The sequence below is a fragment of the Furipterus horrens genome, unplaced genomic scaffold (genome assembly GCF_987537825.1).
Source record: "Furipterus horrens unplaced genomic scaffold, mFurHor1.1.pri manual_scaffold_9, whole genome shotgun sequence".
Taxonomy (NCBI): Eukaryota; Metazoa; Chordata; class Mammalia; order Chiroptera; family Furipteridae; genus Furipterus; species Furipterus horrens.
In genome coordinates, this window is record NW_028327179.1 from 6233097 (window position 1) to 6255542 (window position 22446).

At 49.8% G+C, this 22446-nt stretch overlaps 1 protein-coding gene across 1 annotated transcript in view; it reads left to right on the forward strand.

Moving 5' to 3' along the window:
• AOAH (acyloxyacyl hydrolase) overlaps positions 1-17145 on the forward strand; it is a 130228-nt gene extending 113083 nt beyond the window's left edge. Inside the window, exons 17-21 of the mRNA XM_090287019.1 lie at positions 102-160; positions 249-308; positions 1543-1639; positions 7617-7693; positions 16959-17145. Coding sequence (XP_090143145.1) covers positions 102-160; positions 249-308; positions 1543-1639; positions 7617-7693; positions 16959-17087 — 422 coding nt within the window. The 3' untranslated portion in view covers positions 17088-17145. The remainder of the gene's footprint in view (positions 1-101; positions 161-248; positions 309-1542; positions 1640-7616; positions 7694-16958) is intronic.
• The last annotated feature ends 5301 nt before the right edge of the window (positions 17146-22446 follow it).

Consider the following 22446-nt stretch of genomic DNA (forward strand, 5'->3'; position numbering starts at 1 on the left):
AAGCACCAGCCTCCTGCAAATGAGCCAAGGTCCCCCATAAGTGTCCCCTTTGACCGCCATGTTCACACACATATGACACACCAGCCCTCGCTGTTTTCCAGGCCAGCTGAACGAGGACGTGACCTACGAGCAGTTCTATTCCTTCCTCAGCTGTCTTCAGGTGAGCTGCCGCTGACTCATTCCAAAACCAAGCGCCCCTGGTCACCGCACGGTTCCCTGTAATCAAAGTGGTGTTTCCCTGCCCTCAGGTCAGCCCCTGCCATGGCTGGATGTCTTCCAACAGGACTCTCCGGACTCTCACTTCTGAGGTAGGACTGTCACAGGCCTTTTGATAACAGTTTGGATCCTTCTTGTCCTGTGTTTGCTGCAGTGTTCTCAGCGAGGGATGGGGTTTTGGCACGGGGATAGCCTCCAAGTTCATGAATAGAAACATCAAACTTCTTGGGGGCTTGAGGGAGCAAGGAAATGTGGGGTGCCCTGTCTCCCTCCTTCTGCCCCCTCTGGGTCTGTCGCTTCTAGCATGACTGTCAGTCACTGTGTGTGGGGGCCTGTCTCTCTCTCTCTCTCTCTCTCTCTCTCTCTCACACACACACACACACACACACACACACACCTTTGAAAGCCGGTTCTAGGCATATTTGCAGAGCCGGAGAGAAGTGAGCAAGGTTAGGCCCTGTGTTTGGTATCTCCCAAGGTCCAGGAGGCCCGCACCCTCCAGAGCTTTCCTCTCTCTACAGAGAATGAAGAATCTCTTTGTAAAAGATTTAATGAAACTTTTTACAAACACACTTCCATTTTTAAAAACCTTGGAGAATGTTTTTTAAAAAAGCACAAAGAACAATAAAATCACCCCAAATCCCACCACCCAAGGTTAATATGTATGTGTGTGTGTCTTTCCAATATTACTTTCATAGATAGATATTTTGGGGTTTTTGCCTTCATGATGTCAGAAGACACATATTTTTTATGCCTTCTGACCTTCATAAATTATTTCTCCCTGTCCTGATTTTGGAATGATTTTAGAGTATACAACAAATGAATGTACCATGATTTATTTCATCCTTTGGAGTTGGACATATAAGGTTTCAAGTTTTTCATGGGGATAAACAGCACTGTAATAAACCTGTGAGTGGGCGTGTCTTTGTGCACCATGTCTGTTTCCTTAAGACAAGCTTCTGGGGAAATTATTGGGTCAAAGCGTACACCGTGTTTCAGGATTTGATCCATCTTGCTGAACCACTCTCTGGAAAGGTTAAGCAAATTGACATTCTGCATCAGCTCTCCCCTGGCACTGTCCTTCATTATCATGATTGTTCATCTTTTCTTCACCAATCCCGAAGGGGAAACGGGATCTTATTACTTTCATTTGTGCTGATTTGGTTCCTAATGAATTTTAACAGTTTGTGCATAAATAGAAATTAATGTGCGGAGCTGCTCAGTGCCTTGGAGTGGGGGCGGGAACCACCCATCTCTCTGTTCTGCCTGAACAGGTTCACAAAAGTCTAGATTTCACGGAATTCTCCCTGTTCCCTTTGCATCCAGAGGGCAAAACGACTCTCCAATGTGCTGAAAAAAATTGCAAGCAGCGAGAAATTTACCAACTTCGATCTCTTCTTCATGGATTTTGACTTCCCAGAAAGTAAGTTTTGCTTAGTTTTGGTAATGACACCAGACCAAGGCAGCAGCCACGTGGAGAGGCTGCCCCCACCTGGCACTGAGAAGCCAGCAGGGAGCAGAGGGGGCAGGGTCTCTCCTGACCACCCTGACCCAGGAATAGCTCAGCACTGAAGATGAAGTGTGAGCAGCAGGACCAGGATGAGGGCGGAGGCAGTGCCTGTCACAGTGGGCAGTGCAGATCCCCAGGTCCCGCACATAAAGAAAGGAATCAGAGTCTCTGTGGGAGGGACCTCAGATTTGCCTGGGGCAACATGGATCACCCCTATCTATCCCAGCCTCCGGGAAAGGACATGAGTCTTCCTTTGCTAGCATTCTGTCCACAGGCATCACCGAGGAGTGGCCACAGAAACAGACATTATCACTGGAGCGATGGCTTTCTCCTTTACATCTTGACTCGGAAAAATTATCATTTACCGGTTTTAATCCTTCCAGTCTCATTTTTGCTGCTAAGCAATTGTACAAGAGAAAGTGTTGACTGGATGCCCTTGGAGATGATGCTAATGATGAGCTTTACTGTGCAGGGAAAGGATAGACGCTATCACATCCAGAGATGATCCTCTGTCTCCCCCCAGCCAATGCCCACCCCCCAGCCCAAGCAGCTGCGGTGAGGCCGATGGGCCTTCATGAATTATCACATATTACATGAGCTGACACATTTGGCATTGCAACTCTAGTACTTCAGTTACAAACATCTTTTCAACAAGACTGATCCCCCTTAACTAGATTTCCTGCCCAGGTGATACATATTTCTCTCATGCGGAGAGACATGTTGATAAATAACCTCTCGTTAACATGCAGAGCTAAAGACTCATTAATGAATTCCTGCCGTAAACAAATACACCGCCAAGTGATCGGTAATCATCAACCTTGAAGATAGATAAAGTTATTAAAAATATAATAACAGCCAACATTCCCAGGGGACTTTTTCATGTTCCAAGGTAGTCTCTAGCTTTGTGCTTTATCGTTGGGATTACAGACAATTCCCTGAAAGTCCTACACTCTCCCGTCCAGATGTGGAAATGGGAAGACCGTAACTACGTAACAAATCTTTGCCGTGAGAACACGAAATAATGTGTGATCCTCCTAAACGCTGTGTCTGGTACCTTGCTGGCCCCCAGAAAAAGAGTACAATTTCTGTCACTCCCTTTCTCCTCAACATCAAATTAAACATCAGTGTTGGGACAGGCAGCATTCACTCCACCAGGGGGCTACTTGTAAGTGCAGACCCCCAGGCCCCACTCCTAACTAGGGCCTAGGAGTCTGCATTTTAGCACCATCCACAGATGACCCATACGCACATGAAAATTTAATCCATGGGGCTCTATAATGCGCCAGTGAGTCATCAGGCATTTGCTAAGTCCTGCTGATGTGCTGTGAGGGTGCTGGGAATATACCTGTCCACAAAGCGGGACAGCCCTTATCTTCACAGCGGATCTAAACCAAAGAGCTCGCCCTTGACCCAGTGCCGCCTAGCGTCCCACCGAAGACATTGATGCTTGGAAGCAGAGCTCATGAGCACGTTCTTGTCCTCACAGCAGCGTGCTTTGGTCCCCTGGGGTGCGCCAAGCTGCAGCTTCCCGGTGAAGCAAGCAGGCTCATGCTCCCTGGTTTAGCAAGCTCCATGTCTGCTTCCCTTTGCTCCTGCTTCCCATCCCTAATTAGCAAAATGCCAACAGTGACACCGTGACAGAGCACATTGCAGCCAAGGGTCCTGTCCCCTGAGGGCGGGCAGAAGAGCAACCTGCTCTCCGGTCTAACGGCCTCAGTCCAGCCCGGGGAGATTATCTATCGTGCATCTCCAAAGCCTCTTTCTGCCTCTTGCTGGCTTATCCTTCAACTGACCATGAACTAAGCAGAGGCAGTGATTCTCCCCTTCAGGAAAGGGCAGCGGAGCGGGAAACGTCCTGTGTCTCTCTGTGCCACGCGTCCCAAACAGAGGAAGGAAAAGGCCCCTTGGCTGACAAGGCCACTTTCACACCAACTGTTGAAATACGCCTCCCGCTGCCCTCCACGTCCACACACAAGTCCTTCGGAGAAAACCCAGTTCTTTGATCCCACTATGTATCTGTTTGTAAAGCAGCCAATGACTTCCTGGTGCTGAGCAGACACTCATTTCTGTCCTCAAATGTCTGAGAGAGTGTTGCTGTTCATCAAGGAAACACCAAGTGTTCTATGAGTCTTCTTCCCCGATTTTGTTTTTTAAGATTTTATTTATTTATTTTAGAAAAAGGAGAAGGGAGGGAGAAAGAGAGGGAGAGAACCATCACTGTGTGGTTGCCTCTCACACGCCCCCGACTGGGGACCTGGCCTGCAACCCAGGCATGTGCCCTGACTGGGAATCGAACCGGCGACCCTTTGGTTCACAGGCCGGCACTCAGTCCACTGAGCCTCACCAGCCAGGGCTTCTTCCCCGATTTTCATTGCTTCTCTGAAAAGCTGGGCATTAGCAGAGTTTCTCTGACTTCACAGACAAAGAAAATATATTACGACCAAACCCCGAGAGACCATTCACAATGCTTCATGAAGTTTAATTCAGGTCTTCTGAACGACCAATAGGAATGCGTTTACCTATTTTGAATTATGGCCCAGGTAGGAAGGAAACCCACCAATATATCTTGCTACCTCTTCGGACCTCCCACTCTCAACTCAGTCTCGGAAGAAACAGAGACCACTGCCTAGTGTTGCGGTTATTCTGAGGAGACAAAATTTCACCCTAAGATAAACGAAAAAGTGTCACTCTGTCACTAGTCACCATATAGACGCAACCTTAAACTCTTGCCTGTGTTACTAACTCTATTTCTGAATGTTAATGCTAATGTCTGCAAATATGTGATGATGGGTGACCTTGGCCAACACAGTGATCCTGTGTGAAAACGATGTTCTCCACTGTGAATAGACAGACTGCAGCCTTGGTAACCTGTAGCCTGTCTTTTCAAACCTACCAGATTATTCCATATAAGCCAGTTCTTCTAAAGGCTGGATTCCCTCGTAGCGTCCTACTAATGAGGGGGAGAGCTGGGGTGGGGGGACAGGGAGAAATAAGTTATCCCTGGCATCATGTAGAATTGATGGAGTATGGTCATAATAAAAGGTGGGCCTCTCCCACTGCCCCCCACCCTAAGGTGTGCCCCTACGACCCTGCAAACCTTAGCAAGTAAATATCCCTTTTCCGTCCTTCGTGCTTCTGTGGCAGTTTTCTTTCCGGAATCCCTATCTTATGGGGTCACTCAATTGCTCCAAGGAGAATAGGAATGACCATCTTTTCTCGTTGTGAAGAACAGTCACCAATTCTGATGACTGAATTACGTTCACTGGTTCCATGCAGAGTAAAACCTGTCACCACCTCTCCCTCTCTCTAAGGGCCCGGGTTTTCAGTGTGGTCGTTAGGAGCGCACATAAAATTCAAATCGAAATGGAAATAGCCTAGGCGGACCTTCAGCCGAGGCGCCCAAACTGAATGGCACTGGAGGAAAACTCGGGTATCAGCAGCTCTGCCCGGCTTGGGGGCGGGCTTCCAGGAAACATTTCTCCCCAGGGATGCAACCTTCGTGTGAACCGCGAGTCCTTAGCAGGCTTACGTTTGCTGTCTGCCGTGGATTCTCCGCGTTTCCCAATCTCGGTAGTTCTTTCTGGAGTTTTTTCTTGGGCAGTAAAGACACGGGTTTCGATTCAAGTTGTCACTCAGCCTCTGCAAACGGGGAGAGACAGGAAGTGTCCTGAGAGGCTGTGTGCGCGGTCCGGTGCGGGCCCATCTCTCTAACGCAGCCGTCACGTCTTATTCAGTCACCTCTGAAACGTCCCAGCAGGCTCTGTCTGAGGTCTTGCCTGCACGCAGCTCCCATTGCCTTCTGAGCCTGGGGGCTTCTCAACTGCCAATTGGGATTTCCTTTCTCTTTCTGACGCCGGCGTAGCATCAGGTGAAACCCCCCTAACGATAAAGGGAGAAGCGGGAGGAAGGACAAAACGCACGCTGAGAATGTGGGGGGCAGTGAAGGAGCAGAGGCAGCATGGACGCGATGTCACCTCTGAAGTCACAGAGAGGCCTGGGAGACGGGCACCTTACGGAGCTGGGGAGGGGACTCTTCCCAGTCAGTCAGTGCTGATTTTATAATGGGCCCTGCAGGACAGCAAGGTGGCAATGAGGCAAACGCTACAAAGGGACAGAAATATCAAGAGCGGTGACCGGGGGTGACACGGCTCTGTATTTGAAGTGCCCTGTGTTCCCTGAAGGGTCACGTATTGTTCAGATTGGAGGTGGCTCAGACGGAGAATCAGCATAAAGTTACAAAGTAGAAAAGCAGGACGCCCTTTCAAAAAAAAAAGCGCAGGAAACTGGCCCGTCCTCTCGCGGACGAGGAGAAGGAGGAGCTGAGCCACGCGTGCCCGGGTGCACAGCAGGTTCGTCAGGGCTAGCAGGCGTGGGCTGCGGCCGCCTGCGCTCCCGCGGAGGGCGGCCCACAACCCACGGGCGCTGTGAAGTGTCTGGTCCAGGGGGAAAGGCGTTGCCGCCAGTCTGATTCCAAGGTCTCGCCTTTAAAAACGAGCAGAGCAGCCAGGCACACGGAAGACCGAGCCAGGCAAGCTTCCCGGGGGCTCTGCCTTTCGCAGGGCACCTACGGCCAAGGGCAGGCATTGAGGTCTGCCGGCTGGCGCCGCAGACTCCGCCAGCACCAATGTTCCCGTGGTCTTGGCACCGTTCCGGCTCTGAGCTTCCTGTCAGCAGCACGGATACAGTCCGGTCCTTCGGAGGGATGCGCCGTTTACCGGCAGGAAGCAACTGCTCCCTTGGGGCTCCGTGTGGTGACTACAATGGACATCGTCCTCAATCTGAGTTCCACAAGAAATGCAAAGGCCACTTTCCAACAGTTGGCTTCGTCCAACAACCTCCCATCAACCCAGATGCACAAAATAAAACAATGGTAGCCATCCTGCCAGGGAAGAAGCCACCAGGGATTGGAGACCCCGCGCATAGGGCTGCAGGCCACCAGCAAGGGTTTCTTTCTTGGGCTTGGAGAAGGACAGCAGGCTGTGCAGCCCCTCTGCGGACAGGTGGGGATGGCCTGTTGTGATATTAGGACTAATTATAAAAGCAGCATAATACTGATTCAGCTCTGGAAAAGTCCAGCTTCTGTGGTCCACTCAGAAGAATTTCCATGCCTTCCCTTGGGGCTAGAGAGGGAGAAACAGAGAGACCGCACCCGTCTGCCCTTGGGTTTTCTGTGAGCTGAAGAGGGAAGACCCGGAGGAGTCTTAGCTATGCCTGCACCCCGCTTCGGGCAAGACCCGGAGGAGTCTTAGCTATGCCTGCACCCCGCTTCGGGCGCCCTGGGGGCGGCAGGTGTCACGTTTTTCCCCCTGGAGGCTCTAAGGATTTGAAATTTCCTGTGGGAGGACAGGTTTATTGCTTTTCATCACCTTGGGGCTCAAACTATTTTCTCCGTAGCCCTGCTCGCTCCAACGGTGATGCTGAGACAATTTTACATAATTATATTTTGGACAAACTGTATGACTTTTCGGGGTGACTGCGTGCCACAGGCAGGTCGTGTCTGGCAATGGTAGTCAGTGAAAGGCAACATTGAAAGGCTCGATTTCCCCTCCTGTCCCTACACTCCTGTCCTGCTGGCCACTGAGAAATGAGACAGACAGAAACGGGGGTCGGATATTCTAGCACTCACCTTTCCTCCCTTCATGGCTACGCTCACCCAGCACTCTACAACATGTTCTTCCTGAGTTAGGGAGGACAGCAAGTCCCACAACGGGAAGATCGTTTCTGCTCAGAAAGGCCCCAGCCCGAGACAGTTCCTTGGGCAGCCAGGCCGGGTGGCCACGGCTCAAGAGGGCAGAGGGCGCCTCTGACGACATTGTTCACACCGTCCCTGCTCCCCGACTGCCGTGGTGACAGCGCGTCACTAACTCTCTTGCTGTTGTGTGCCCTGCAGTGATGAAGAAGTGGCAGAGAAGAGGCGGGCAGCCCTGGCAGCTCATTGAACCCACCGATGGATTCCACCCCAACGAGGTGAGTGCACTCACACAGTGGTTGCTGAACACTGTCTGTCACGCTGTTTTTTGCTTTGAATCCTCACCTGACGATCTGTTTATTGATTTGAGAGAAAGGGAGAGAAACGTCGATGTGAGGGAGAAACATCGATCGGTTAACTCCCGATGCGCCCCGACTGGGGATCAAACCCACAACACTTTGGTATGCAGGACAACACCCCAACCAACTGAGCTACCGGCGAGGGCTGTCCCTGTTTTTAATATAATTATAGGTTCCAGAAATGATTTGAGGTGATGCACACACATGGGTCGGATAGAAGATTCAATGAGAATACAGTGAACATCAAGTAAAGGGTAAACGAGGTAGAAACAATACCTGGCTTCTTCACTTAATGTCTATAATTTGTCTTCGTGTAACATGTACAGGGAAGTGCCGAGAAATGCCAGTGAGCACCTGCAACATCAGCTCTGGGCTTTTCAGGGGCATAAGCCACAGCCTCCATAAGATAAATGATGAAAAGTACACGCACACAAAGCACAGGTTTTCCTAGAGACGAGCCCCATGAGAAATCTCCTCCACGGCTCCTTCTAGGAAGGACGCTGTGAAAGGAAAGCATGGGGGCCTGGACAGCAGAACTCTGTTCCGTCCCGCCCCTGCCCTGCCCATTACCCTGGCCTCAACCAGGGAAGCTCTGCTTTTATCTGTTACACATACTGGACTGACTTATGATGTGTCTTTATTAAAACATAATAAAAGAAGGGCTTCTTATCAAGATGGAGGCGTAGGTAGACACTCCTCGCCTCCGCACACAACCAGAGCAAAAACAAATGCCACTACATTACAAAACAAATATCCCCCAGAGTAGCTGGGAAATCGAGCTGTGTGGAAGTCTGACAACCAAGAATTTTAAAAAGCCACGTTCATCCAGATGGGTAGGAGGGGCGGAGACCCGGAGTGGCACAGAGAGGCATGGAGGCAGGTGTGGGTCGTCCCACATCCACGTGTGGTAGATAAAAAATGGGAGGGATCTCTTGGGAGTGAAGGTTCCCAGTCGCAGGCCAGACCGCCCAGCCCAGGGTCCCAGCATCAGGAAGATAAGTCCCCATAACTTCTGGCTGTAAAAACCAGTGGGAGATGGGGCAGTGGAAGAGACTACATCCCCTTAAAGGGCCTGTAATGGACATAGAACTCACACAAACCAACCCCCTCTGGGATTCAGCACCAGGGAAACAGCTGAAAGGGCACCAGTGGCAAATGGGGAGAAAAAGCAGCATGAGTGAGGAGACAGCTTCCTCCCCGGCAAAACTCCAGAGGCCAGGCAGCAGCATTGTCCCCTCTGAGAGCCCTCCCCAACACAGAGCAACAGAGCGGTGACACAGATTTCCCTGCCCTGGCAATTACCTAGGGCTCCACTCCATACCACTTAACAGGTGTGCTAAGACAGGGAGTCAAAGCAGCTCTACCTAATACACAGAAACAAACACAGGGAGGCTGCCAAAATGAGGAGACAAAGAAATATGGCCCTAATGAAAGAACAGAACAAAACCCCAGAAAAAGAACTAAATGAAATGAAGATAAGCAACCTATCAGATGCAGAGTTCAAAACACCGGTTATCAGGATGCTCTAGGAACCCACTGCGTACTTCAATGCCATAAAAAAGGCCCAAGCAGAAATGAAGGTTGCATTAAGTGAAATAAAGAAAAATCTACAGGGAACCAACAGTAGAGGAGATAAACCTGAGAGTCAAATCAACAATCTGGAACATAAGGAAGGAGAAAGCATTCAATCAGAACAGCAGGAAGAAAAAAGAATTCAGAAAACAACAACAATAACAAGGAGAGGCTTAGGAACCTCTGGAACATCTTCAAATATACCAACATCTGAATCCTGTGCCCTGACCAGGAATCGAACCTGCAACCTTTCACTTTGCAGGGCAACACGCCAACCCACTGAGACACGCCAGTCAGGGCAGCTCTAGTCTGTCTGACTCAGCCTTTGGTAAGGACGGTGTGGCAGTGACAAGGGTCCCACCTGAGAAGTGCCTTCAGTGTTTCAGTGTTGCTGTCGTAGAGGCCTTGGCCTTGATGGTCGGCCAAGCCACAGGGAGGGCTAACCATCCCCTCAGGAGTCGGAACGGAAGCTCTAGTTAAGGACCGTGGGCAGAGATAACAGAAAAAGAAGAGTGCCGACCGTCGACAGATGAATGAAGAGTGGAGACCCGCAAATGCTGGGTAAACTTTACAGAGAGTATTCAATGCCCACCTCACAACAAAAAACCTAAATAAATAAGTAAATCTAAGCGAAGCATCTCAGAATAGCTAACTTTTCTGTGTATCTTTTGGATGAATTGATCCACGAGAATTTTTAGCTAGAAGCTGGTTAAATATTATAGAGCCTTCCCCTTTCCCCCCAAAATTTATGTCTTTGGTTTCAGAATAATATTATAATGTGGAGACCTTCTTTCTGGCAATAATTAGATAGCTGTTCTTATAATTTTTATGCATAATAGAATTGTCTTATTTAATAGTAAAATAAAGGGTTATAAAGAGACGGTCAGAGAGGAAGTTAATACGGTGTGCGTGGGGTGGGACCTTTCTCCTGTGGGGACAGAGAGGCACGGAGGGGCTGTAGCCAGAAAGAAACATAACTAGACTTGTGTTCTAGAAAGACACCTGGGATAGCAGCATGCAGGATGGCTTGGGGGGGGGCCAGTCCAGAGGGAAGGAAGCTTGTGTGCGCACGTGCGCGTGTGCGTGTGAGTGCCTTGTGTGTTTGTGTGCAAGTGTGTGCATGTGTGTGCATGTGTGTGTGAGTGCGTGTGTGTGCACGTGTGTGTGCCGTGTGTGCACACGTGTGAGTGCATTGTATGTGTGCGTGTGTGAGTGCATGTGTGTGCGTGTGAGAGTACATGTGTGTTCGTGCGTGTGTGTGTGTGTGTGCTCACGCGTGTGTGTGTGTGTGCGTGAGTGATGGCCTGAACAAAGGCAGTGAGGGAGGCGAGAAAGGAAGGTTGTCCTGGAGAAATTCAGACCGCGGAGTCAACAGAACATCACTCACTGGATGTGAGGGCAGAAGAGAAAGACGTGCTCAGCGTGGCCCTTCTTTTATGGCCTGGAAAGTTAAGTAGATGGTTTCCCGGCCCCCTGAGGGAAAGACAGGGGTGGGGTGGTTTGAGGGGCCGTTCAGCACGTGTGGGGCGTAAGGAGCCTACAGGTTGTCCAAGTGGGGATGTCCTCTCAGCAGACAATGTCCAAGCTTTGAGCTCAGGAAGAGATTCGGAAGTGAGCACCATCAAGGTAGACTTGTGGTTGGAAGCCTTGAAGAAGACACCCCGGATGTCCTTGCATACCCCCTTCCAGGTGACCTGCCGTACAGCAGAGGCACTTAGATTTCTGGACCTAAAATCAGACCACGGGAAACAGGAAGTGTTGGAAGAGCCCCAAACATATATTGAGGCCAGCTTCCTTGGCTACCCCAGGGCCACCTGGCTAAACACCCCTGAGACCTCCTGCCTGAGCAGCTTTGCACAACACAGTTCTCTGCAAAGCAACCTCCTCTCCTCCCAGTGCCAGCAGCAACTCACACCACCCTCTTAAAACTTTCCTGCAAGCAAGAAATTTCCCGACGTCCACCACTCTCCTCTCTTTGAGCCCTGAACCCTGTACACTGCGTGACACAGCCAAGATTATACTCAATGGGCTGCTTTTCAATAACCTAATCCCCTCCAGGTCTTTATTTGTCTCAACGCGGAAGCCCCTGGGAACCCGAGCTCCTGGGCAGACTTGCTGGGTCCCTCAGTAAAAAGATGTTATGCTGGCAGCGACAAGGGGGCCAGAGAACCCTCAGACAGCAGTGACATTCAGCTGGCCCTGCCCACACCTCGGGGACCAGGTCGGCTCAGTTTGCTTAATGTGCCAGTGACCAATAGTGGTTTTGGGGCTGACGCTGAATCAACACAGAGGGGCTGGCGCCTTAAATGTGTTTGCCTACATCGTAACCATGGTCACGTTGTTACAAATTTAACATTATGGGGACCCAAAGCGGTCAGAAGCCCACCAGACTGTGTCCCTAGGCGGGTGAAGAGAGTAGAGAAGCAACGCCATGTCCTCCCTCTGGTAAGGCGTTCATCCTGCAGGAAAGATCAATTCAGAGAGGATTTTAAACGTTGGTCTCGCAGAGCCCCAGAATTCAATTTAGCAAGGGTTCACCTGAACAGGGGTCAAGCCAGGAAAAATTTTTGGCCAAAACTATATAATCTTGCTCTGCTTACATTTCTTCTTTAAACATATTACAAAAAGATAGCTACTTTTTAGGGTTTGATTTTATGGTTGACTTACTAAAGAGCTCTATTTTCGTAGCAAAATACATACAATTAGCTTCTGAAGTGGGGGTATGGAGGAACCCAGATCGCGTCCAGCTGTGACCAGCGCTGGGCTTCTGTCCTGTCCAGGTGCGCCTCATGAACTTGTGGGGTGGACCTGACCGAGGGCATTTGCTTGGAGAACCAGGCACTCCCCTAGGGAAGAAGTCTCCATAATGTGGACAAAAGCGGCTCCTATGGGAAGTGACCTCACCGGGGTGTCTGATCACAAATTCCTAACTGGGCAGGTTAAGGTGGGCAGTCACACCCAGGCCAGAACTTCTCAGTAAAAGGTTTATCTTTCCCTTAAGCTAGTCTTGTCCATTGTTCTTGTACGTCTAGGTTAACACGCCTTTGGAATAAGCAATGGCCATTCTCAGGGGAGCACAGAATCTTGTTAACGATCCTGCAACCTAATCCCCACCTGGCTTTCTCCCACCTAACCTTGATTACGTTCCCTCCGTTCCAAATGCGTAGGAGGCACTGCATAACTGTTATTCCCTGGACCATTTGAGATCTCGCCCCACCCCCACCCCCGGCAATTGTCGTCAGTTAGACACAAATAGTCTTATTAAAAACTCTCTCCAGGTTTGGACATTTCTTACATTAAAGGTAAGGACAGATGAGGTTAAGCAAGGACACGCGGCTCAATTTGAAAGTTATTACCAAAGGGAGAGAAATCCCAAAAGCCTTTGGAGGCTGTCACCAAGGACTCAATCAAGAAATGGCGCCAGGTCCCCTCCCCTGTCCCCGCCCTCAGGCCTGAGTCCTGGGACGATCAGGGGTGTTGACTGAAGACGGAAAGGGCTGCTTCACTGAAGCCTCCTATCAGACACGGGTGTTAAGTCATCCTGCTGTGTCTCCGCCTCCGTGAGAATTTCAAAGAGGAGCCTTTGCCGTGGACCAGTGACCCCCAAATGGTCTTGGCACCAGGAGGGTTTCTGAGCAGCAGCAGCAGCAGCAGCAGCAGCAGCAGCGGGCAGACAGGTGGGTGGCCACGCACTGCAGAAGCACCTGGCAGCATGGGGACCTGCAGAGACGTGCCAGTGACCGTACCTGAGGAAGGGCTGCATGTGCTAGAAATGGCAGGGATGCCTGGACGACCCCAGCACCTTGCCCGTGGGGCAGCTGTCTGAACCCTGTCGCCAGGCCCTGCAAGAGTCGAGAACAATGAAAGAGACCCAAAGGGCCTCGCTCGGTTGCCCAGAAGATCCCACTAAACCGGAACCCCAGCATTTGCCCAGGCTCTGCTGGACCAGAATTCATCCCACGCTTGTGTGAAGCCGGGTTAGGGGGTGGCGCAGCCTCTGAACACCACCTGTGCAGTGGCAAGAGGACGCTGTCTCCATCCCTGGTCTTGAGGACAAGTGCCAGGGAGAGGTGTGGCAAAGTCTCCACTGGAGCCCCAGCTGGTTGACTGAGCACTGGCCTGTGAATTGAAAGGTCACTGGTTCGATTCCCAGTTGGGGCACGTGCCTGTGTTGTGGGCCAGGTCCCCAGTAGGGGACACACAAGACGGAACTGAGTGATATATCATATTGACGTTTCTCTTCCTCCTGCCTGTCCCCCCTCTCTAAAACTCAATAAATAAAATCTCTTTTTTAAAAAGTCTCCACTGGAAAAATAAACTAGCTCGCATCCATCTGATGAAGTCTGGTGCCTCGAGTGAAAACAATGATAACGATTTACCTCTAGTGACACAGAAGTATGTTTGGAATAAGAGCAAAGTAAATAGTAGCAGATTAAAGATTACTGTGTAGATGACAGCTCAACTCTCTGCGTGTGTCAACACTCATGGGACTGTTTACCAAATAGAGTTAATTTTACTGTGTGTAAATTGTACCTCAACAGGAGGAGATTATAAAACGATATTTACAGAGGGATCCAATTGGGGTGTGCATGCGTGTGCATCAGAAAGACCCAACCCCCAATGTTAACAGTGTTTCCCTCTGTTATAATTACAGAGAGACTTTTATTTATTCTGTTTCTCTCTTTTTGCTCTGTTATCTTTTTAAATTTTTCTCAAATGAACTGGCATTGCTTTACCATTTTAAACTATCGGTGAGAGGCACAAACGCTACGTGCATCTGAGGAAGAGCTCGTTTGGGGCGGGGAGCATGAAGGCGGGCAGGCCCTGCCCCGTGCAGGCACCGTGGAGTTTCAGAGGAGGCTGGGTCTGAGAAAAGCCCCCAGTAGGTGCGCAGGAAATGGTTCTCAGGTGAATGGCTAATTATAGTGGGTCTTTTTATGACAGATCTCTAGGTTTGTAATAACAATGCCACTCTCGTTTTAGACTCAATATATTAGCGATGCACACTCACAGATATTTTAGTCTTCACTAGAGGGACAGCTGGCTAATTTCTCTCAAACCAAACAGCTACCATGCACTCAAACCTGAGCTCTGTCATTTAAAACTTTTCCTTCCCTCCTCCTCACCCTGTCTCCTCCCTTATCACTTCAGACTGGGAAATGCGTGCTCACAAAGCCTTGGCCCCACGTCACAGTTAGGAGGACAGCGTATGGGGATCAAGGTGAAAGGCCATAAGCAGAAAAGAGCAGCCAGCAATCTCTACAGGCCTGGCTGCAGCCCCTGCGCAGAGATCGCAGGCAAAACAGCCACAGGGCCGGCCCTCTGTCTTCCATGTCACCGGTCACTCTGTGTGCCAAGTGGTCAGACCCTCCCAGGGACTGCCGCTAGACAGCCTGTGTGTGTGTGTGTGTGTGTGTGTGTGTGTGTGGTGTGGTACATACATGTGATGTGTGTGGTGTTATGTAGTATATGTAGTATGGTGTGTGTGATGTACATGATGTGTGGTGTATGTAGTGTGGTGTGTGTATAATGTGTGTGGTATGTGTAGTATATCTAGTATAGTATGTGTAATGTGCATGCTGTGTGTGGTATACATAGTGTGGTGTGTGTATAATGTGTGTGGTACGTGTAGTATATCTAGTATAGTGTGTATAATGTGCATGCTGTGTGTGGTACATATAGCATATGTAGTGTGGTGTGTCTATGATATGTGTGGTATGCATGGTATATGTAGTATATGTACTATGGTATGTGTGTGGTGTGCGGTATATGTAGTGTGTGTAGTGTAGTATGTATATGTGTGGTGTGCACGGTGTATGTGGTATATGTCATATGGTATGTGTGTGGTGTGCGGTGTATGTAGTGTGGTGTGTGGTATGTATGGTGTATGTAGTGCGGTGTGTGTGTGGTATGTGGTGTATGTAGTGTGTGTAGTGTAGTACGTATGATGTGTGTGGTATATGTGGTGTGTGGTGTATGTATTGTGGTATGTGTGTGTTGTGTGGTGTGTTGCACACCACATGGATATGACCAAGATCACAGGGCTGGATGGCTGGAATTTGGGGTCCACCTCAGCAGGCCCAGGAACATATTAATATACTGGGGATATTTAATGCAGTGACTCAATCAGTTCTCATTTTTTCTAACACCTGCTAAACTCTTGAACGCAATGTAGCCCCAGAGCAGTCTTAGGTCATGTCCTGCAGCCCCCCCACCCCCCACTCTGCAGCCCCGAGAGGGGAAGAAAGCCGCCCGTGGGACCTGCCCGTGGAGGCGATGTCCCCGTGCCCTGACCGAGGCCAGGCTGACCCTGGGCCTCCTCCCTGAGCAAGGCGCTCCCCTCTGAGGCTGCCATCAGCCACATGTCCCTCCTCACCGGCACTGACAACCCCGATGCGGACAGAGCCATCGGGGCCTGCAGGCCCGGCCAGGCCCCGCCTGCTCACGGGACGAGGGCGCCATTGCAGAGGAAGACTGCTCATCAAAAGCATGTCTGTGACGCGCCAGCGGACTGGACAACCAAGAAAGGGTCCTGCTCACATCATGAATAAAGGGCCACCTGCCGGACAACACAGCCAGAGAGCGTCATCAGGCTGGGGGCTGAGACAGGCCTCACCTGGCCTCCTGCCCACCCCGCACTCACAGCGCCTTCCCAGCCCGCCGGCCCCTGCTGCCTGTCCAGCCTCATCGCCCGGCCACCCGCGGGTCCCCCGCCATGCCACTCCCCGCCACGACTCTGTGCCTTTGCCCGTGCTGTGTCCTCTGCCGTCCCACTGCTTCCCACGTGGCCCACCTGGGGAACCCTTCCTGGAAAATTCAGCTCAGCTGTCGCCTGTCCCTTCCCCACCCCCGGCAGAGTTGGCACCTCTCCCCGCTCCCTGCGGGTTTGCTGGTGCCGTTGGCATGTCCGGTTGCTCCCTAGACTAGGAGTCCCCCATCTCCCAGATCCCAGCCTTAGGCCTGCAGTAAATGTCAGCTTTCTATAGATAAATAAGCAAACGGCTTTCTGGGAAAGTGGATCTGTTGCCTATAACTAAATCACAAATTAGCGCCCATGTAGCAGCTCAACACAATCCTCATTGCTTATCTCACGGTTTCTGTGAGTCAGACGAGCCAGCACAAGTTAGCAGGGTCTCCAAAGGCTAAAACCCAGGGGTGTCCCCCAGGCCACGTTCTCATCCAGAGGCTCGACAGGGGATGAATTGCTTTCTATCCACTCGGGTTGTCAGCAGAATTCATTTCCTTGTGGTTGTAGGACTGAGCTTCTCATTGGATGTCAGCAGGAGGCCGCCCACAGCCCCCTGGCCACGGGTCTTCCACCCACCCCCACCCCCCCATCAATAACTACGAGAGTCTCCAGCGGAACACTGCTAGCAGAGCAGGATTTCAGATAATGTCACATCATCACTCAAGTGACAGCCTGTCAACTTTGCCATGTTCTGTTGGTCAGAACCAAGTGCCAGGTCCACCCTCTCCCACGGAGGGGAAGCATACAAAGACATGAGGCAGGAATCATGGGGGACCGTTCTAGAGTCTCCACCACACGAAGAACAGAGTAAATCACGCCGATAAAGTCTCCACTTGTATTTTACGTTTCGTTCCTCTCTTGCAGGTGGCTTTGCTGCTGCTGGCTGATAGCTTGTGGGACAAGGTGCAGCTCCAGTGGCCGGAGGTCCTGGGAAAGGAGAATCCGTTCAACTCCCAGATTGAACAAGTGTTTGGAGACCAAGGGGGACACTGAGTCCCTCAGGGACAAGAGCTCCTGGGAGCTTAGGGGAGCAGGAACCTACTGTCAGGGCCACTATATCAGAGTCATGGGACTCTCTCCAGCGGCTCCTCTGAAGGGGTTTTCTCTCCTTGAAGAGCAGATCTGAATGACAGTGTGACTCTGTGAGCTTCTGGGACCAGTTCCCCGCCAGCTGACCCTCCTATAACTTTGAATCAGTGCTTTGGGTGCTCTTCCAAGCAAGGGAGCATCTGTGCCCTTGAATGGCTAATTGTTGGATAAACAGATAAGAAATTCAGCATATTAGGCAACTCATTCAGGGTTAGGCTTAGGTTAGGGTTAGGGTTGGTTAGCGTTAGGGTTACAGTTAGGGTTTGGGTTCGGGTGAGGATTAGGGTAAGGTTGACAGGTAGGGTCTTGGTGTGCTGGAAGCGACCCAGCGTCACTGGTGACTTAACCAGGGCTCCTCCTGGGAAGACTGCTGGCTAGCTGCCAAGAACTCTTGCCCAGAAAACTATAAACAGATAATTAGGTACAAACCTGAATGTTTACTTAGAATTAGAAAACAAATCACAACAATGGAAATTTTTTTTTTAAGTTGACAAATACCACAATCCCCATAAAGTCAGGAAAAACAAAAACAAAACTATTTCCTTAAAAAATATTCTTACATTCTTGGGCTGCATTAAATAGGGTCACCTCTTCCTACAACAATGATTTTGTGATCTTATTGTCTGTAAAGGGAACCAAAAAATAAAACTGGTTGCTCACTGTTGATAATTTCAAAGCATTTCTTTTCACAACTTATTATTGATAAAGGCATGTACAGTTTTAGGATTGTCAAATTGGGAAGACCTCTATCAAGTTCCTTTTTTAATATTTTATTTATTTATTTTTAGAGAGAGAGAGGAAGTGACGCTCCCTCCCTCCCCGTCACCATCCTCAATCCCTCATTCTCCTCCCTGGTGGGCTTCGCAAATAGACCACCTGCACCCAGAGCTTCGTCCCAATGAAGACAAAAAAGAAAGCAATGGTGTTTGTACGTGATGGTGCACATTCCTGATAGGGAGGTGCTTGTGCTTTGCATGGGCACCAGTTCGACAGAATCTCCCACTCCATGGCCATCCAGTGACCGGAGGACATAGCCGCAGACTGGCTCCTGGCTTTGAGCACCTCGCGTCATGGCTTCTCTGCACACTTCCCGCGCCAGGAGCTGGAGGGCGCTTTCACCTCGTGATCTGACCGCCAGCCCTGCTCCTTTGTCACAATGCCTGTGGCAGCAGACGTGTGCATGAAGCCTTTCCTACCCCAGGATGGCTAGCGGCAACCTAACTCTGCACAGAAATGCCGCCGACCATATAAGTATTTCCATAAACTCAACTTAGATGAATATCCATTTCAACGTCCCTAAAATGCCTGTGGCTACACCAGAGCCACCAGGCATAAGAGAAAGTATGACAGAGAAGAAACAACTGTGTTTTAAAATCTCGTACCTTTGCAGAATTTAGAAAGCACATGATCACATGAACACATTGCTGGGGCCCTTCCCAAGACTTGGGAAGGGACCCTAAAACTTCATCTTTATTACACTTACGGTCAACCCACCTCTGTTCAAAGATAATTTGTGTGGTTGCGTGTGAGCTTCAGGTGAGCTGAAACACTTAAAATGTTGCCAACCCATTAATTTCTGTCACCAAAATAGAACTCTTCGTTCAGCATGACCGACACGCCTTGGTTCAACATGTCCCCTACAGGTGGATCAACAGGAGACCAACATGCCACCAGGCTTCAGGCAGGAAACACAAAGTAGGGGAATGAACTGCGTGTGAGGTGTGCAGGTGCGCGCCAGGGGACACCTGGTATACCCGCCTCCTTCCGCGAGATGTGTCCACCTACCGCATCTGGCTAATTGCATTACTGGCTTTTGTGTTCCAATATCTCGTGTTATTTTTAAGCACCAAAATACCAATACTTGTCATACGTTGTTTTGTTACTGTGTTTTTAATCTGAAATCTTAATCATTCAGGGTCGAGATACACCCACAAAATAGTGCACTAAAACTTTGTATTCCTTTAGAAAGAATTCTACCCAATCCATCCTCTTCTTAAAATGCTCCCAAGTTACTTTAGTGATATTCTAATTTCTACTCGCCAGAATAGTAGGAAAGTTAATCATCTTGGATTGCTTTTGCTGTTGTTGTCTGTCAGAAGTGTTTTCATATCACATTATGTTTGTTGCAGATATGATTGATTCTTATTACTCATGGCAGTTTGGTTCTATAAAGTCGTCTTGAACACTCAGTGAGCAAGGACTGAGCCTCTGCTCCTAGGCTGGCCCAGAAACACAGGGTTACATTCCAGCAGGCCTCAGATCACAACATGGTCATCAACCAATCAATGCACAGCCTTGTGTTATGGGTGCTTTCTGTACAAAGACACCTTATTTAATTTATAGTTGATCGATTAGCATTGAACTTAGGGCCAACAGCACTATGACTCACATCTGGAGGACGCTTCTCCACACATCTATCTTCAGAACCACAAGGCACATCACAGCCTTCTCTCCTTTAAAACACTAGACAGCACTTCAGCATTGCACCTGGATGACATTGTAGGCAATGAAATCATCAACAGAAAGCACATAAGTGCCCAAAATGTGGCAATAAATAAACCATGACAAGAACACTTGTTTACCAAAGGCAGAGTTTCGCCTCATTCAGCCTCGGCTGGGGATGCGCAGGTCGGGAGGCTGAAATTTTTCACTGCTCAGATGGGGGTTACAAGCACATTTTAGCCACGAGGCAAATTCACAAATAGAGAATTCCCAAACAATGAGGGTTGATCATATTCTAAAACATCATTTATGGCCACGAATACTTTGAGACAACTGTAGTGATGAGACCCCTCAAAAAAGAAGCACACATACTAATGTGTGCCCTTGTTTAAATATTTCAAAATATTTTTAGCAGTATGATACTAGGTTTCAACACAATTGGTTTTCTTTTTTTTTTTTTTTTTTTGTATTTAAAAATTCAGATCTGAGGGGGGACCTGCAGGCTTCCCAAGCCCCCCGAGGGGTACAGGCCACACAAAGGCTGCGCGGGCTGGTGGGGGCTTTGAGAAGGAAGAACTCCGCCATCTACAGGTCGGGAAGCACATCCTCCTTTCTCTGCTTCCTCGAAAGTCACAGGATGGAAGTGCTGCAGTAAAAACGTCTGTTCAGCTCACCGTTTGCCCAACATTCCTGGCCTCTTCCTCACTGGGGAGCAATTAGCAGCCTATGGGTGGCATGCTCCATACACCCACGTTGGGAAACGCTGGTTAGAGGAACCCACCTCTGGCCTGGCTAGTGTGGCTCAGTGGGTTGGGCATCATCCTGCAAAGCGAAAGGTCCCAGGTTCAATTCCTGGCCAGGGCACAGGCCTGGGTTGTGGGTTCAGTCCCTTGTCAGGCGCGTGCAAGAGGCAACCCATTGATGTTTCTCTCCTTCTCTGTCTCCCTCCCTTCCCCTTGCTCTAAAAATAAATCAATGAAATCTTAAAAACGTAAAAACCAAAAGAAGAATTCGCCTCTGACCAATAATACACTCACTGGTGATGCCAAGAGAGGCGTTTCCTGGGTATGTGAAGGCAAGAGTTCCTGCTCTTCGTCTTCCGTCTTCCATGCAGGGAGGGTGTCTTGGGAGCCCTCATTCCAACGACAGCTTCCCTGGCAGCACCCAGCGAGGCAGGCGGCACCTTGCCGCGCCCCAAGACGCGCCCCCACTGTGCAGCAGAGACTGCCTGACAGATGGACGCCGAGATGCTAGGAACGCGTCACGTTCTCATTAAATCAGAGCGCGGAACCCGTGTTTGCCCGGCAGGATGAAGTCCCCTGATCTGATCTGGCAGAGGCTCCAGCGTAAATATTCATACAAACAAGGGCTCTTTTAATCTGGTCCTTCGCTTGGTGTACAAGGGGGTGAGGAGCTGTGGCTTTCAAGGCCAGTTTTCTGGGTCGCTTCTTAAAACCGCAGTACCAAAAAATACTGGTCCCATCATCGTTGCCCGTGTCACTGAGGAGGATTCCCCTTCTGGAGTTTGGGTGGATGGACACGCAGAGGCGTCGTGAAGGGCGCAAAACGAGGCTCGCCAAGGACCGTCGGGGGCGCTGCGCTCCGGGCTGGCTGCTCTGCTTGTAATTAGTTACAGGGGGCGGTTACAGGAGCCCTCTCGGCCTCAGAGCGGCCCGTGGAACTCGGGGTTCGCGAAGCTGCAGTCGGTAAACCGCGGCAGAAGGCGGGGCAGGCGGACGCACCCTGGGCTTCCACGCCCCCCAAGCTCAGGGGCCTCAAACACTGGAGGTTTCCAGCCCCCCGCCCCCAGCACTACTCCACCCTGCGACATGCACGCTTTGCACGCGCTCCGCAAAGCCCCCAGGTGCTAATGTTTTTACAGCGATCTCCACACTGAAGTTCTGCAAATAGCAGCTGCAGCCAGACGGGCGTGAGGCTGCCAGCGGGACGGGGGGATTGGAGGGAGGTGCGCGGGGCTCCAGGCCCCCGGAACTCTCGGCAAAGAACACAGCTCTGCACCGCTGCCTCCCGGAGCTGGGGCGCATGTCAGGACTCAGCCAGGGGGCCCTGGGCGCGTGGCCCGCTTGGTCAGGGCACCTTCCTGCACACCAAAAGGGCTGCAGGCTCAATCATGGGAGGCAACCAATTTATATATATATATCCCTCTCATCGATAAACATATTTAAAGAAAGAAAATGTGGACTATGTATGCAGTGGACTATTATTCATACATAAAATAGGAAGAAACCCTGCCATTTGTAACAACACGGATGGAACTCGAAGACATTAGGCCGAGTGAAATTAGTCAAAGAAAGATACCATATGACCTTGTGCATATGTGGAATCTCTTTTAGAAAAAAAACAACTGAACTCATAAATATAGAGAAGAGATTGGCGGTCACCAGAGATGGAGGAGGTGTTCCTAGAGAGTTGAAAAGTGAATTCTTTTTTAATCGTCAGTTCAAAAAGAACACAATAGTAAAGAGTAAAAGTAACAAAAGACACATGAGACCTCTATACTGAAAATAGTGCCTTGCTTAAAGAAATTTTAAGAGGCCTAGTAATGTATCATATTCCTAAACAGAAAAACTCAATATTTTTTAGTTGTCAATTCAACTAAAATTAATTTATAGATTCAACATAATTCTAAACATGACCCCAGAGACTTTTTAAATGAAATTTGAAGCTGATTCTAAAATGTAGAGCAAGATACAAAGAACTTAGGTTAGCCAAAGCGATTTTGGAGAGGAAAAAGGAAAAAATAGATGTGTTTCGCTCCCTGACTTACAACTAACTGTAAAACTAGAATAATCAAGATCAT